Source organism: Anas acuta, chromosome Z, assembly GCF_963932015.1.
Source record: "Anas acuta chromosome Z, bAnaAcu1.1, whole genome shotgun sequence".
Taxonomy (NCBI): Eukaryota; Metazoa; Chordata; class Aves; order Anseriformes; family Anatidae; genus Anas; species Anas acuta.
The window spans coordinates 8,381,184-8,394,923 of record NC_089017.1 but is presented as its reverse complement, the minus strand read 5'-3'; the positions used below and the strand labels follow the sequence as shown (position 1 = coordinate 8,394,923).

At 35.2% G+C, this 13,740-nt stretch overlaps 1 protein-coding gene across 7 annotated transcripts in view; it reads right to left on the bottom strand.

Moving 5' to 3' along the window:
- The window catches only part of NIPBL (NIPBL cohesin loading factor), a 163,377-nt gene that overhangs the window by 15,246 nt on the left and 134,391 nt on the right, over window positions 1-13,740 (bottom strand). For all 7 annotated transcript variants that reach the window (XM_068666341.1, XM_068666339.1, XM_068666342.1 and 4 more), the window contains 10 exons: window positions 11,882-12,025; window positions 8,901-8,990; window positions 8,462-8,676; window positions 8,247-8,349; window positions 7,221-7,319; window positions 6,965-7,111; window positions 5,621-5,755; window positions 4,087-4,185; window positions 2,765-2,818; window positions 422-530 (listed from right to left, as the gene is read on the bottom strand). In XM_068666341.1, the coding sequence (XP_068522442.1) occupies window positions 422-530; window positions 2,765-2,818; window positions 4,087-4,185; window positions 5,621-5,755; window positions 6,965-7,111; window positions 7,221-7,319; window positions 8,247-8,349; window positions 8,462-8,676; window positions 8,901-8,990; window positions 11,882-12,025 (1,195 nt within the window). The remainder of the gene's footprint in view (window positions 1-421; window positions 531-2,764; window positions 2,819-4,086; window positions 4,186-5,620; window positions 5,756-6,964; window positions 7,112-7,220; window positions 7,320-8,246; window positions 8,350-8,461; window positions 8,677-8,900; window positions 8,991-11,881; window positions 12,026-13,740) is intronic.

Genomic DNA, 13,740 nt, shown 5'->3' with positions numbered 1-13,740 from the left:
AAATATGTGAAATAAGAAACAGGGATGCTTCAAAGACATTATTATTTCATAAATCCTGTATACAGAACACTGGTCCAGCCAATGACTCTTATTACAACTGTAGAACACATTTAGGCAAATAAAGTTTTCTGTATCTGTTTTGTTTTCAGTGACCTAAAACTTTTGACAAATTATTTTAAAAGTAATTTAGTTATTGTGGTTAGCTAGAGAAAATTAGGAAAATTTTATGTACTTTTGAACACTGTATAATAATGAACTTGTATGCAAGAATTCATTACAACAGGCTTTGTAATAGGAATTCTCAAGCAGTAATTTCACATTAATTAAAATCACATTAATTTTAACAACTGCTCTTACAATATTTATTTATTTGCATTTAAAATGCAAAGTGGATTAGCTACTGGATTCTAAATAATATTACCTGATAAAGATTCCTCATATTTAAGGATGTGCTCAACCAAGTTGTCAACAAGCTGAGTACAGGCTTTCTTCACAGGTTTATATGATGCATCCTCTTCTGACTTCAAAAGCTATAGCAGACGAAACAGAAAATGTTTCAGTAGAAAGGCTACATTTATAAAATCATAGAATCTCCTTAGTTAGAAGGGACCCACAAGGATGAACAAGTCCACCTCCTGGCTTCACCACCTAAAAATCAAACCTAATGTCTGGGAGCATTATCCAAAGGCTTCTTGAACTCCTCAGGCTCGGTGCTGTGCCCACCACCCTGGGGAGCCTGTCCCAGTGCCCGACCACCCTCTGGGTGCAGAACCTTTCCCTAAGCCCCAGCCTGACCCTCCCCTGTCCCAGCTCCATGCCATTCCCTCGGGTCCTGTCACTGTCCCCAGAGAGCAGAGCTCAGCGCCTGCCCCTCCGCTCCCCTCATGAGGGAGCTGCAGGCCACCATGAGGCCTCCCCTCAGCCTGCTCAGCTCTGGGCTGAACAAACCAAGGGGCCTCAGCCACTCCACATACCTCTTGCCCTCTAGGCATTTCACCATCTTTGTAGCCCTCCTTTGGAGGCCCCGTGATAATAGTTTTATGTCCTTCTTATATCGTGGCACCCAAAACTGCACACACTACTTGAGGTGAGGCTGCACCAGCGCAGAGCAGAGCAGGACAATCCCTTCCCTTGACCAGCTAGAAATGCTGTGCCTGATGCACCCCAGGACAAGGTTGGCCCTCCTGGCTGCCAGGGCACACTGGTAACTCATATTTAACTTGATGTTGACAGGGACTCTAAGATCCCTTTCTGCAGGGCTGCTCTCCAGCCTCTCATCCCAGTCTGCACATGCATTCAGGGTTGCCCCTTGCCAGGTACATTTGATAAACTTCTTTATTGTTGGGGATTGCCCAACTCTCTAACTTGTCAAGATTTCTCCACTAGGACTCTCTAGTCTCATTCATTCATTTACGCTGGATAAATACTGTTTTTATAATAATTACTATCACAGAATCACAGAATTTCTAGGTTGGAAGAGACCTCAAGATCATCGAGTCCAACCTCTAACCTAACACAAACAGTCTCCACTAAACCATATCCCTAAGCTCTACATCTAAACGTAGATCTACACCTAAGCTCTACATCTTACTTTACTACAAGTAAACAAGGATTTTGTATTACAAAATAATTTCTTTAACATCTCCATAAAAGCTACATGGTAAAGAAAAATTTAAAGGAAGTAAAAAAAAACATTAAACCAAAATGCAAGAGAATTAAAGAAAAATTAAGTGTGACAAAAGGATAGACGAGAGCAGTTCTACTGATGTTTTCACTGGGATGAAAGCTAACTCTGTGCTTCATGAAATATAATATTAATTTAGTCATACTTGCCAAGAGCAATTAATAGAAGACTTTTCAAAATGCTTAGGTAAAAAACAGGGAAAAGGCAAAAGATTTTTTTTGTCATTAAACAAAAAAATCAGTCTAAAATGAAACACTTTTATGAACTTAGTAATCAAACATTGGATACTGAAATTGGATACTGAAATTGTATTCCTGAAGATCCTTTAATATGTAACATGGATTGAACCCAAACCATAATCTTTTCTTTCAGTGTAAGAATGAAGCTGATATACTTGACTAACTACTTTCTTGGCATTCCAGGCTAAAGTAAAATGTTTTGAGACCTCTAATTTCCTTATTGATGATTTTGTTAATTTTGCTTTAAAATTCATCAGTGCATACAAGCATTAAAGGAGAAAGATACCACAATTTAATAGATATATAAAAAAAAAACAAGCTCATTTCTTAGAAAAATGAGGGTAAAACATAATGTAGAAGTAAGGAATACTTTAGATATTCATTGCTTTTACAAACTGTGTAACAGATATATTAGATGTGAAAATATATGTATCTATCACTTAAAAAAAATAATCTACATTGCACCAGATGCTCATTTCAGAACTAAATACCTTAACTGTGGATTTCATGTTATGTCACTCATTATTGAAGACACCAAGAAATTAAAAAACAAAGCAAAACAAACAAACAAAAAACCAACAAACCTAAAACCTCCCAAACTGGAAACCAAAATGTGAAATATTTCTAGAACATTTTTTTACATGGAAATAGAGAAACTAGTGTCAGACACAAACTGCAGCAATAAAGATTAAAAAAAAAGTCAAGTGTTTAAAGGGCATTAATTGAATTTGGCTATTGTAAAGGATTGCTTTTGAAGTACCCCTCCAATGCATTTCAGTATCAAAAGAAATATTAATATTCTTACAATGATTATGTCATACCTTAAAATTTTGTTACTTACATTTTGAAGAAGCTGTTCAAACCAATCATACCCCGTATCTCTACAAGCTGCAACCTAAAAACAGTATTGAGAATAAGCTGGTTAAAACAGGAATCTGAAGAAATATTACTTCAATGCAGATGTCACCTTTAAAGAACAGCAAATATGCAACAGTAAGATGATTTTGTATCTTTATATATGTATATTATTTATATATATATACATATATATATTCTCTCTCTCTCTCTCTATATATATATTCCATAAAATGCAAGGTCTGCATATTTTACTGGCCATTGCAAATTTTGTTTTTGTAGAACAATGTTTTTTTACACATTAGAGCATATCAAAAATGAACGTGTGTATACACATATTAAAATGCATATATGTGTGTATATATACACACACATTTTAATAGAAACAAACAAATCCTTAACTCTCATCATGTATCAAGATCAGCTCGCAGGTGCTCTCAAGCAGAATTAGCAGAAGGATGGAGTTAAGCTCAAGTCAAATTGACTGACTTAAGTCTGGAAAAATGCACTCTACATTTTTATCTGGTAAAAATACTGAAAAGCAGGATAAATATGCACACAATTTTAAGTAGACTTACTTATCTTTACAGCTTTGTTAAACTGATATTAAAACACCTCAGCACAGTGATTTTACACAACACATTATCACTACAAATGTATAAGCATTTTATTGGAAACAGATTTTTGAGACATGCTGTATAATTCACTGTTTCCACAACGTAGATACAATTATGCAGTTATTAGTTTAGGTGAGGACATGACCCTGTATTTGTTAAGAAAGTTTATTAATCTTTCAAAATAAATGTTATTAATTGTTTGAGGAATTTTTATTCTAAGAGACCATTTCTTGCCTACCTGGGCAACCTGTTCTAGGGGACCTGCTTTGGCAGGGGAGTTGGATCCTATGATCTCTTGTGGTCCCTTCCAACCCCTACAATTCTGTGATTCTTAGCTAGGCAACTATATGCTGCTACTAGCATTTGCTGGGAGATAATCATGTATAGTAGAAACTTAGTATGTTTTAATTGAAGAAGTACTTTACACAGCTGGAATATAAGGTGATCCCAGTTATCATTGGCAGCATATTCGTGAGTTTATGTTTCACGAGTTAAAGTTTCTAAAGCTTGTTCCATCGGATGTATAATTCTCACACATATTCAATGCCAGGAGATACATAAAGAAACCCATCTGATACGTAAGTTAGTTGTGTATTTTTTTGCTTTTTAAATGACTACAGTTAATATTTCAAAGACACTAAAAATATAACCAAGTTCTGCATATAACCCAATTCAAATTTGTATAACATACCACATCAGTGATGTTTAGTATTTTCCTGGTCATTGCTTCTTTGTCATGGTGTGGAGTTGGAGTAAACCAGAGCTTCTGGAATGTTTCATTTACTAATTTCTGAAGGGTAAAAAAAAGGAATTAGCAAAAATAAATAAGCTTATCTTGGCACATAGATGTTATCTCTCATATGTCCATACAGTAGATTTGCTGATGATACATGCCATTTCATGAGGAACTGTTCAAACTAAGTGAGACTGTTGTAAAGAATGCTGTCAGAGGCAGACCCAGATCAAATATTACAGGAGTTATACTGGCCTCTAAACATTTCACTGGGAAATGATGCTACAGAAACCATTCTCTTTACAAATGGTTATAACTTTCCTGTTCTAATTTGCATTCCTCGGGAAAACATAGCACCCTAAGAAAATAAGAACTAAACACAAGATTATGATTTCTACAGCAGAATTAGCAGCAGTGGTAGATTATTTTGGAGTCTTCAGAACAGTTGTGACAAGGTAAGGAAGAGAGAGAACCCAAGTCTCTCTAGCCAAACTTAGAAATAGGTTCCCTTTCAATGTTTTTGATAGTGGAAAAGGAGGAACAGAGTGAAAGGGAACCAAATTACTTCTGCATTGCTTAAAAAGCATACATCTCCTTGTCCATGAAGGCATAAAAAAAAATACATTTTAGACACCACCTCATTTTTATGAGGTTGTGGTAAAGGAAAGTGAATGAAAAAGAGCTAACAAGGTCAAATTCCTTTTGTAGCAGCACCTTTGATCTGCCTTCCAGTGCCTTAGATCCTACTTCTTGATAAATAGTCTTCTCTGAACGTCACTTGATATTAATATGTCTCAAGTGCAAAAAAAATAAAAAAAAAATAAAAATATATAAAAATATATAAAAATTAAAATATATATAAAAATATATAGTGCAACTTTAAAGTTGCAGATTTCAAGTCCCACTGAAAGTGTGAAACAAAATTATTACAGATGTATTCTTAACTACCCACCTATTTTACTTTTGTGTCCTTCTGCATATACAGTGCAGAAAAAGCAGAATGTGACCCCGTAAGTAACATTTCAGGGTGAGTAACTGATTAATAAAATGTTCAGAATTAATGCAAAAAAAAAAAAAAACCAAAAAACAAAAAACTAAGACCAGAGAACTTACATGTCTGGTATATACTAAGTTCAAGCACTTAATTTTGTCCTAAAGCTTATTTTGTGTGCAGGAAGGATTTGTATATGCCTATTTCACTTGTTAGAAAAGTACTATAGGCACTTCTTGCAAGCAGAAAAAAAAAAAGAAAATAACTTTTTTTTGATCTTTTAACTATATGTAATAACTTCAGGAAAACAAAGAGAGAAAGAAAAACAAGTCAGCAATGTAAGAAGTTAAAATATTTACTCTCTCAGAAATTAAAAGTAAATATAAATCACAAACTTTACAAACAAGCAATGTAATATTTTTTTTTAATTTTTTTTTGTCAAAAAAATAGAAACACCAGAACAACGATAACTAAAATCCCAAGGGATACATTTTACTCTACCTTAATGCCTTCTTCATCATTGACTCTTCGAATCATTTTCACACACATCTCTGTAATTTTGGGAAATGTTGGTTGTTCAATGCAGATATCCCTAAGTATCTTTATGACTCTTTTTCTGACACTGATACCTGTATCCTGTGAGGATAAAAGCATTACACTCTTGAAAACAATTCTGATGTATGAATTAATTTGTGTTATATGAACTAATATTTGAAAATCAACCAACTTTGTTTATAAAATGCATTTAGAAAAGGCAGCTAAAATATTCTAGAGAGCACTTACATGAAAGGTCAGCATAACTTGCACCACTTTATTTGCAACAATTCTAAAGGACTGTTTGAGTGCCCTTTATGTTGAAATGCTTCCTTCACTTATACCTTCTTTAGTATAGGAGCTCGTGATGATGCATATGTATAATTCCACTCCATGATTTTAAAAGCTAGATGTAGTGGCGCTTTAACTGTGTTGTCTGAACACATAAAACCCCTATAGATCTGGACAGTAGTACTTCAAGCTTTTGGACAAAGCTTATGGATAAGCCCTCTGCAGCTAACCTTTTCCATTTTCCTAGGCTTTGTCTGAGGTGATGAATGAGGAGCCATCATATGATCATATTCAAACCTGTTTATCTGAACATCAGCATGAATTATTTCATGCATATTTGTAAGCATATGGCGCCAGCTATCTCTAGAGCCCCTCACAAACATGTTTTATTATATAAGTACAGTAAATGAGTAGTACTTGACTAAAAACCTACATGACATGGATCCTAAAAGCTAATTTTACTTTGTAGTTAAATTAACTTTGTATTTTATGTGAACATTCAGACAAAAAACACTTCCTGTACAAAACCTGAACTTCTAACTCTACTAAAACTAACTTTCTAACAGGAAACCTTTTATAAAACTAAAACACATCATAGAAAAACAGTAGTTTTAGATTTTTTTTCTTTTGGATTACAAATAGATTACTTTAGAATACTGTGCTGTCAATCTTTCTTCATTGTCTCACACTACCAATTTGCCTTCAGTAACCTATCTCTCAAAATCCAGAGATTCCTCTTCTCATATAATCTGCATCTTAACAGTGGAATTAAAAGGAATACAATCCTGGTTCTGTTGCAGTACAACTTTCTGCATATGTTTACTTTCTGATGCAAAAAAGCCTAACTGGAAACAAGTGATGCATTTTCCATGGTTGGTCTTACAAGCATGATGTACTTCAAACAATGAGATGTAATATACTGTTGGGTTTGTAATTCTGTATTACTAAACATACAAGCTCTGCTGAAAGCAAGTTTCCCAATGCTATTTATTTAATCATAAATATCACAAGTCACCATACCAATATTCTTTCAATCAGCATGTCATAATACTGCTCAGCAAGCTGAGGACGACAGAGCACAAATCGGCCAAGCAGCTCCACAGCTGCTTCTCGTACACTAGTAGAGTTATCCATTAACCGCCCATGAACACCTCGTTGCATATCCAGCTGAAAAGAACAAATAAAACACAAATCCAAAATAAGAAATAAGTATTTCTTCTAAGTATGATAAAAATATGCATATGCATGATGGGATATATTATTTTTTATTATTTACCCTGGCAAGAATACTGGGGTCTACAGCAACAACCTCAGACAAACACTTCATGGCTTTTGTTCGAACAGCAATTGCATTTTCACCAAGTACACGCAGAATCTAGTAAGAGAACAGAAAGAAAATTTCAGTTGCTTCGGGAAGGTAGTAAACAGGGCTTAATAAAGGCAAAAATGCAGAAGAACAACATGTACACTGTTTAACTAAAACAAAGGTATCTGTCTACTAAAAACTGAATACATTTTCTTAGACAGTAAAGAGGCACATATAAATGATGCTCCACAGCACTGATGACTTCAGCATAGGTATTTGCCAGGATTTGCTATATCTCTAAGACTATTCCAAGCAAGATTCATACAAGGTCCATATGATCACTCCAAGTCCTTTTACTTTAAATTGTACTTTTGCCATTCAGATGAGGATTTTACCATGCTTCTTTTAACAGGACAGTTGAATTTGGGCACTCTAACTCTAGAACTGGCTACGTATGTGGATCAGTATAAGTAATGCAACCTAACACGTTCCTGGAGTTCAAACATGTCACCATGCCAACATTTTAGTCCTCCCAGGAAAATGAAAGAAACCACACTGTCAAACAACTTCTGAAGTGAGTGGGAGTAACATGCACTTGTACAAATGAATAACCATGTTGACATATATTTTCAAATCAAATTAAGATACATTTCATGGGTTAGCATTACCAAATGAGCAAGCATCTTACAAAAGCTGTGGAAAAGATTTCAACATTCAGTAATTAACCTTTTACTGTGTGCATTTAATATAATCATTTTGCATATACATACACAAAGAAAATTACAAGTGCATGCAAGAAAAAAGAAAAATAAGCACTTATTTTCCATCAGTACAGAAATGAAAACACATATGTATTTATATGAAAACACATAGTGTCCTCATCGCCTCACAAATACCTGTGCTCAGCAATGAGCAGGTATTGCACACTACCTCAAAAGTGTTTAGAATCAGAAACCAACTCTGTTTCACTGTACTAAGACTTCTGGCACAATTTACCTGTGTCAAATAAATATCGAAGCTCTGGGCAAACGGCCTCATAGAGGCCAAGTAGCGAACAATCAAACATGCATCTTCATAGTCCACAGTATCAGAATTCATCCTGCAACAAATTCAATGCAATAATTAGGACATGTTTATCAAAAATAGCTAAAAGCATCAAATAAGATGCCTTAATAAAGGTTAATAAAGAAATCAGCAGTAGCGTAACATACTTTAATGTGCTGAACTGAAACGGAGCAGTTTTAATGATGCCGCGAAGAAACTTTTTGCGGCTTTCTGCTCTGTGCATGATTTGTCCTGTGGTCTCAACATCTTTTGCATGATGAGTTCCTTCAGATGAATCCTCATCTTTCTGTGATTTAATTGCTTTCTCTGTCTCCATAGTTGTATCACGGAACCACTGAGCTATATAAAACTTCCGAGAAAACTGGAGAGATACAACGGGATGCACAGAAAAGAAAAAGATAGAAGAGTGAAATTAACAGATTTATAATGAGACTAAGTGAGTCTAATGCATCAACCATATTTTGGAAAAGACAAACAACAGTGTATGTTAAGTGTCAATTTAACTGATGCATGACTGAAAGTCATTTTATTTAGTCAACATATTATTGAAATTGTTTTTATATACATGAGAAAGCTGAAATTTACCACTAGTGATGCATCAGTTTCTGTGTTCTCATCCAGATAATCCAGCAAAGCCTTTTGTAGCTGTTGAATTTCATCTTCTCCTCCTGAAACCTGTCAGAAGGAGAAAGATAGATATAAAACAGAATATTGCTCAGTGGTAATTATTATCTGATAATCTGCGTGTCCACATATAAACTGTAGTTGTTTTGATAATTGTAGAACAATATTTTAAGCAGTTACCTGTAAACTGCATACAAACTAAAGCAAATTAGACTTTATGACTCTGAAGTCTAAACAAGATTAAAAACAGTTTAAGACTCGTGTTAAAACGTATTAACTGGTATGATTAATTCTCCTTCTATGATCTTGTGTTAAGATACTATGTCACTGAGAAAAAAAGAAGGGCTGAAATCACACAGAGCAGACTGATGAAAGGTTTAACATTTAAAAATCAATGTTAGTTATACATGTATTACTGACAATAAAAAAAATGAAACAGTGACTTCTCAGGCACAGAAGATACAAAATGCAAATGAAATCCACAGACAACAGTAAAAAGGTATGGGAAACATTAAAGACATAAAAATGACTTATTCCGAATGCCAAAAATATTTGGCATAACTGTTACCAGGGATAAAGCACCTCCAAAGAGAAAGTGCAGGAACTGTGCTCAATGTATCTAGGGAAAGAATTTACAGAGGATGTTACTAAACACCTCTGGGTTCTGGCATTAAAGAATCATGCTCTCTGAGATTAAACTACGTTTCAGTGCACATAATGGTGATGTAGGTTCATTTATAAACATTTAGCACCCTCCTATATGTACAAATTATAATTTAAATGTTTTAAATGTTAACTTTTGTGGATAACACGCGCTTAATGAACACTAAGTATTTTCAATAAGTAAAAAAAAATACAAAACAGCAAACAGAGAAAAAAAAGCCCATAAATAAAATCATATTCAATACTATAAAAGTAGAACAGAATAATTTCTGGTTTTATCTTCTTCAGCTACAAAAAATTTTCTTCTCCAGCAATAAACCTCAAAACTTAAAGAACTTTAACCTCAGCAGGAACAGCATAGTTTGAGAATTTTGTCACAAGTGCAGTATATACTATAGCTTGCAAACATGAGCAAGTGGAAAAAGGTATAGTTACAGTCCAGAGGATCAGAGTATAAGGACAGAAACTAATGAATAGATTTTCTCATGAATCTAATTATACAGTTCAAGAGTCCAAACCACAGTAGACACTTATAAGCATTCATCAGTCATTGGGGAATACCCTGGTAGCAATACCAGAGGGTAGAAGGAAACATCAAGTCTTCTGAGTGTTCAACTCAACAGGAAAGAACAATCTGTAGAGGTGTAAGCTCCTTTCTGATTGGAAACAATAATTTTCTGATGACTGGAGCTACGTCTACCAATGGATCCTCTTACTGTCTTTCCATCTGAGTAATACATTCAAGCTTATCTGTCACACAAACATTTCCATGTAGTTATTTTTTCTTATGTTATAAATCATTTATAAACAGGACACTATCTACCCTTACTAATTGTACTGTATAATTTGTACTTCCATAATGTATGGATGGTACTATCCACCATCATCGATGTTAAGTTCCTGAATAATGGAAAAAAAATCCTTTTAGCACTCAATTGCCCAAAACAATTTTATTTTCTGTAGATGCCAATGCCTAGTTACTGCCTGATCTTGTTAAAAAAATAAATAAATCAGGTTACCATTTGCATACATATCTTCCTGGAATTATCTTTCAATACCTTTATAACTTCTGGAGATAGGAAAAGTGAAAGGGGTCCTTCCAAAACACTTCCCTACAAAATCTGATGTAGAATTGTCAGAATCACTGCCAGTAGAAGAGAATAATAATTCACTAGCACACATTGTTCATTATATTAAACAATGAACGTGAAGATTTGACACTCTATATAGTACAATATTCTAATCAACAAAAGTTATGGCAATTATCAGCCTCACAAAGGAGCAGATGAGCTTTGATTTCTTATTTAAATGCCTGTGAATTGTGGAATTGTTTCCTCCAGCATAGATCTGTAACAGTCATTATAGAATACATGAAATATATCTGGATACTTTTTCAGGCAACTGAAAGGGAAATTTTGGTATAGTGAATATAGTGAATATAGTGAATATAGTTATATGACTACTCAACTTGAGATCTGATCACACTGTAAGCAGGTAATAGTTTAAAAAGAAGACCCCATAAGAAATGTGCAAGTATTTTTAGAAGGACACATAAGACCTGATGATTTTCTCATACTATGTGCAGTAGAGAACTAAAAAGCATATATCACTTTGATAATTGCCACCCTTGCAGATTTGGAAACAGTTTGATAATTGGCATTTTCAGAAATGCACATATGCATTCTCTAGTGAAAGATATATGTAAGTCCTGCATATAAAATAAAGATGACCAATACCAGACACATCATATAAAATTTATCCTTACAGGCTGAAGACCTAACTCTCTAAAACCTGTATAAGTGCCATAAGCCCAATTACCACTTTGTGACAGCAAATACTTACATATATATATATATTTATTGCCTCTGAAGACAGAATTCAACTGTTGTTGTCACTCCATTATTTCCTCTATATTGTTACAATAAAACTGGTTTTACCACTGTAATTAACCACTTAATATAACCATGATGAGATAAGAAATGTGATACTTATAATTACTTATATACTTTTTAAGTTATAATACTATATAATATAAGTTATAATACTATATACTATATAATACTTATATACTTTATAAGGATACTTATATACTTATATACTTTACTTATATACTTTAGATTTCTGGAAAACGATGAAGACTGATTCTTCACATGTTTTTTTGTTGAAGATACTTTTTGTTTGCTTTTTGCTTTTTTAAATAAATCTTTATAATTTTCAAACATTTGAATGGACACATCTCAATCCAACTGAAACCAGCTGGCATGGGATCTCTCACACACCTGTTTGAGGATTCTGGCTATAGATCCTTGATCCATTTTGCTAGTGACTGCATCTTTCCTCAGTCTTGCAGCTACAGTTCCAAGATAATCAAGCGATGCAACTCTTAAAGCCATTTCTGTTGATTTGTTACTGAACTGGTGAACCTAAGAAAAGCAGAATATATACTTTTTAATTTTTTTATTTTTATAGATGAGATTCCTATCACAAGATACTGGGTGACCTTATTAAAAATTCTACTGAACTTCCATATTCAGTAAAATTGTCATTTACTTTTGCACCAGATACAATCCTTGTTTTGTATTAGTTTGTTTCTTTTCTTCTCTCTCTCTACATGTATGCCTGTTAGAGTTTTTTTAAATACACACTTTCATAAAATAAACCAGACTTCTAACATAGCTTAGATCTTAACCATCAAAATACATCTTCCTCATTATTCACACAAGTGTAATGAAAGCTACATTTTACTAGGAACATAACCATAACATATTCAAAAAGAAAAGAAACAAAACAAAACAAACAACAAGAACAACAAAAACCCAGATCAAATTAGCTGTTAGCACAGCTAACAGAAACAACCAATGGATGCAGCTATTTGTGCAGCAGTCTTTGGCCCTGCTTTGGGAAACTTCAGAAATCTTCAGAACTTTCTGGGTTCAAGGTCCAGGAGCACTGGGAAACTCCTGGCAACTCTGAGTAACTTGAGGTTGCCTGCTGTTAGGCAAGGACAAAGGTAAGGGAGACCAGTAGGGTGTGGGCCTGCAGAATGTCTAGATACTCCTAATGAGCTCTAGGGGTTTCTAACAAGCATGATTGGACAACCCCTAACCTAAGATGTCAGGAGTTTCTGTTGCAGCCCCCCCACACTAAGGGAAGGGGTCAAGTATCCCTTTAACTGCTGCTCGTTGTGGAGAGGCCTTCATAAGGGCCTAATCCAAAAGGCACATGTCCCAGAGTATAGCTAACAGAAGCATCCAACAGATACAGCAGTTTGCATAGCAGCTCATGCAGAAGGGTGCACTGCAGGCATCAAAGGAGGAGGCCCATGGCTGATCTCAGGTCCTTGCTACGTTCTCTTGTATGGAGATGGATCCCCACCCAACTGTGCTGGGACACCCAGCTGGAAAACAGCTTAGCAGAAAAGACACCAAACTGAACATAAGTCAGCAATGTGCCCTTGCCAGTAAGAAGGCTAGTGGTATTCTTGGCTGCATTAGGCAAAATATTGCCAGCAGATCAAGAGAGGTGATCCTTCCCCTCTACTCAGCGCTGGTGAAACTGCGAGTTGAGTACTGTGTCCACATCTGCCCCATGCAGTACAAGAGAGACATGGACCTACCGGAAAGAGTCTGACAAAGGGCTATTAAAATGATCAAGGGACTGCAGCACCTCTCCTATGAGGGGTGGCTGAGAGCTGGGACTGTTACGCCGTGAGAAGAGGATGCTAACGGGGGAATCTCATCAATGTCTACAAATACCTGAAGGGAAGGTGCAAAGAAGATGGAGCCAGTGGTGCCTACTGACAAGACAAGAGGTGATGGGCATAATGTGGAACACAAGAGGTTCTAAACGAGTATCAGGAAGCACTTCTTCACTGTATGGGTGGAAAAGCACTAGGACTGGCTGCCCAGAGAGGCTGTAAAGTCTTCCTTTGGGCATCCTGCTCTACAGGGTGTCCTTGCTTGAGAAGGGGGATTGGACCAAATGACCTCCAGAGGTCCCTTCCAACCTTAACCATTCTGTGATTCTATGAAATTACTGTGTTAATTACACTGTAATTAATACTGAAGAACAACTCTCTAAAAACATGTTAGCAAAAACGTTCACATTTTGTAAAATTTCATGTTCCATAAACAAATGA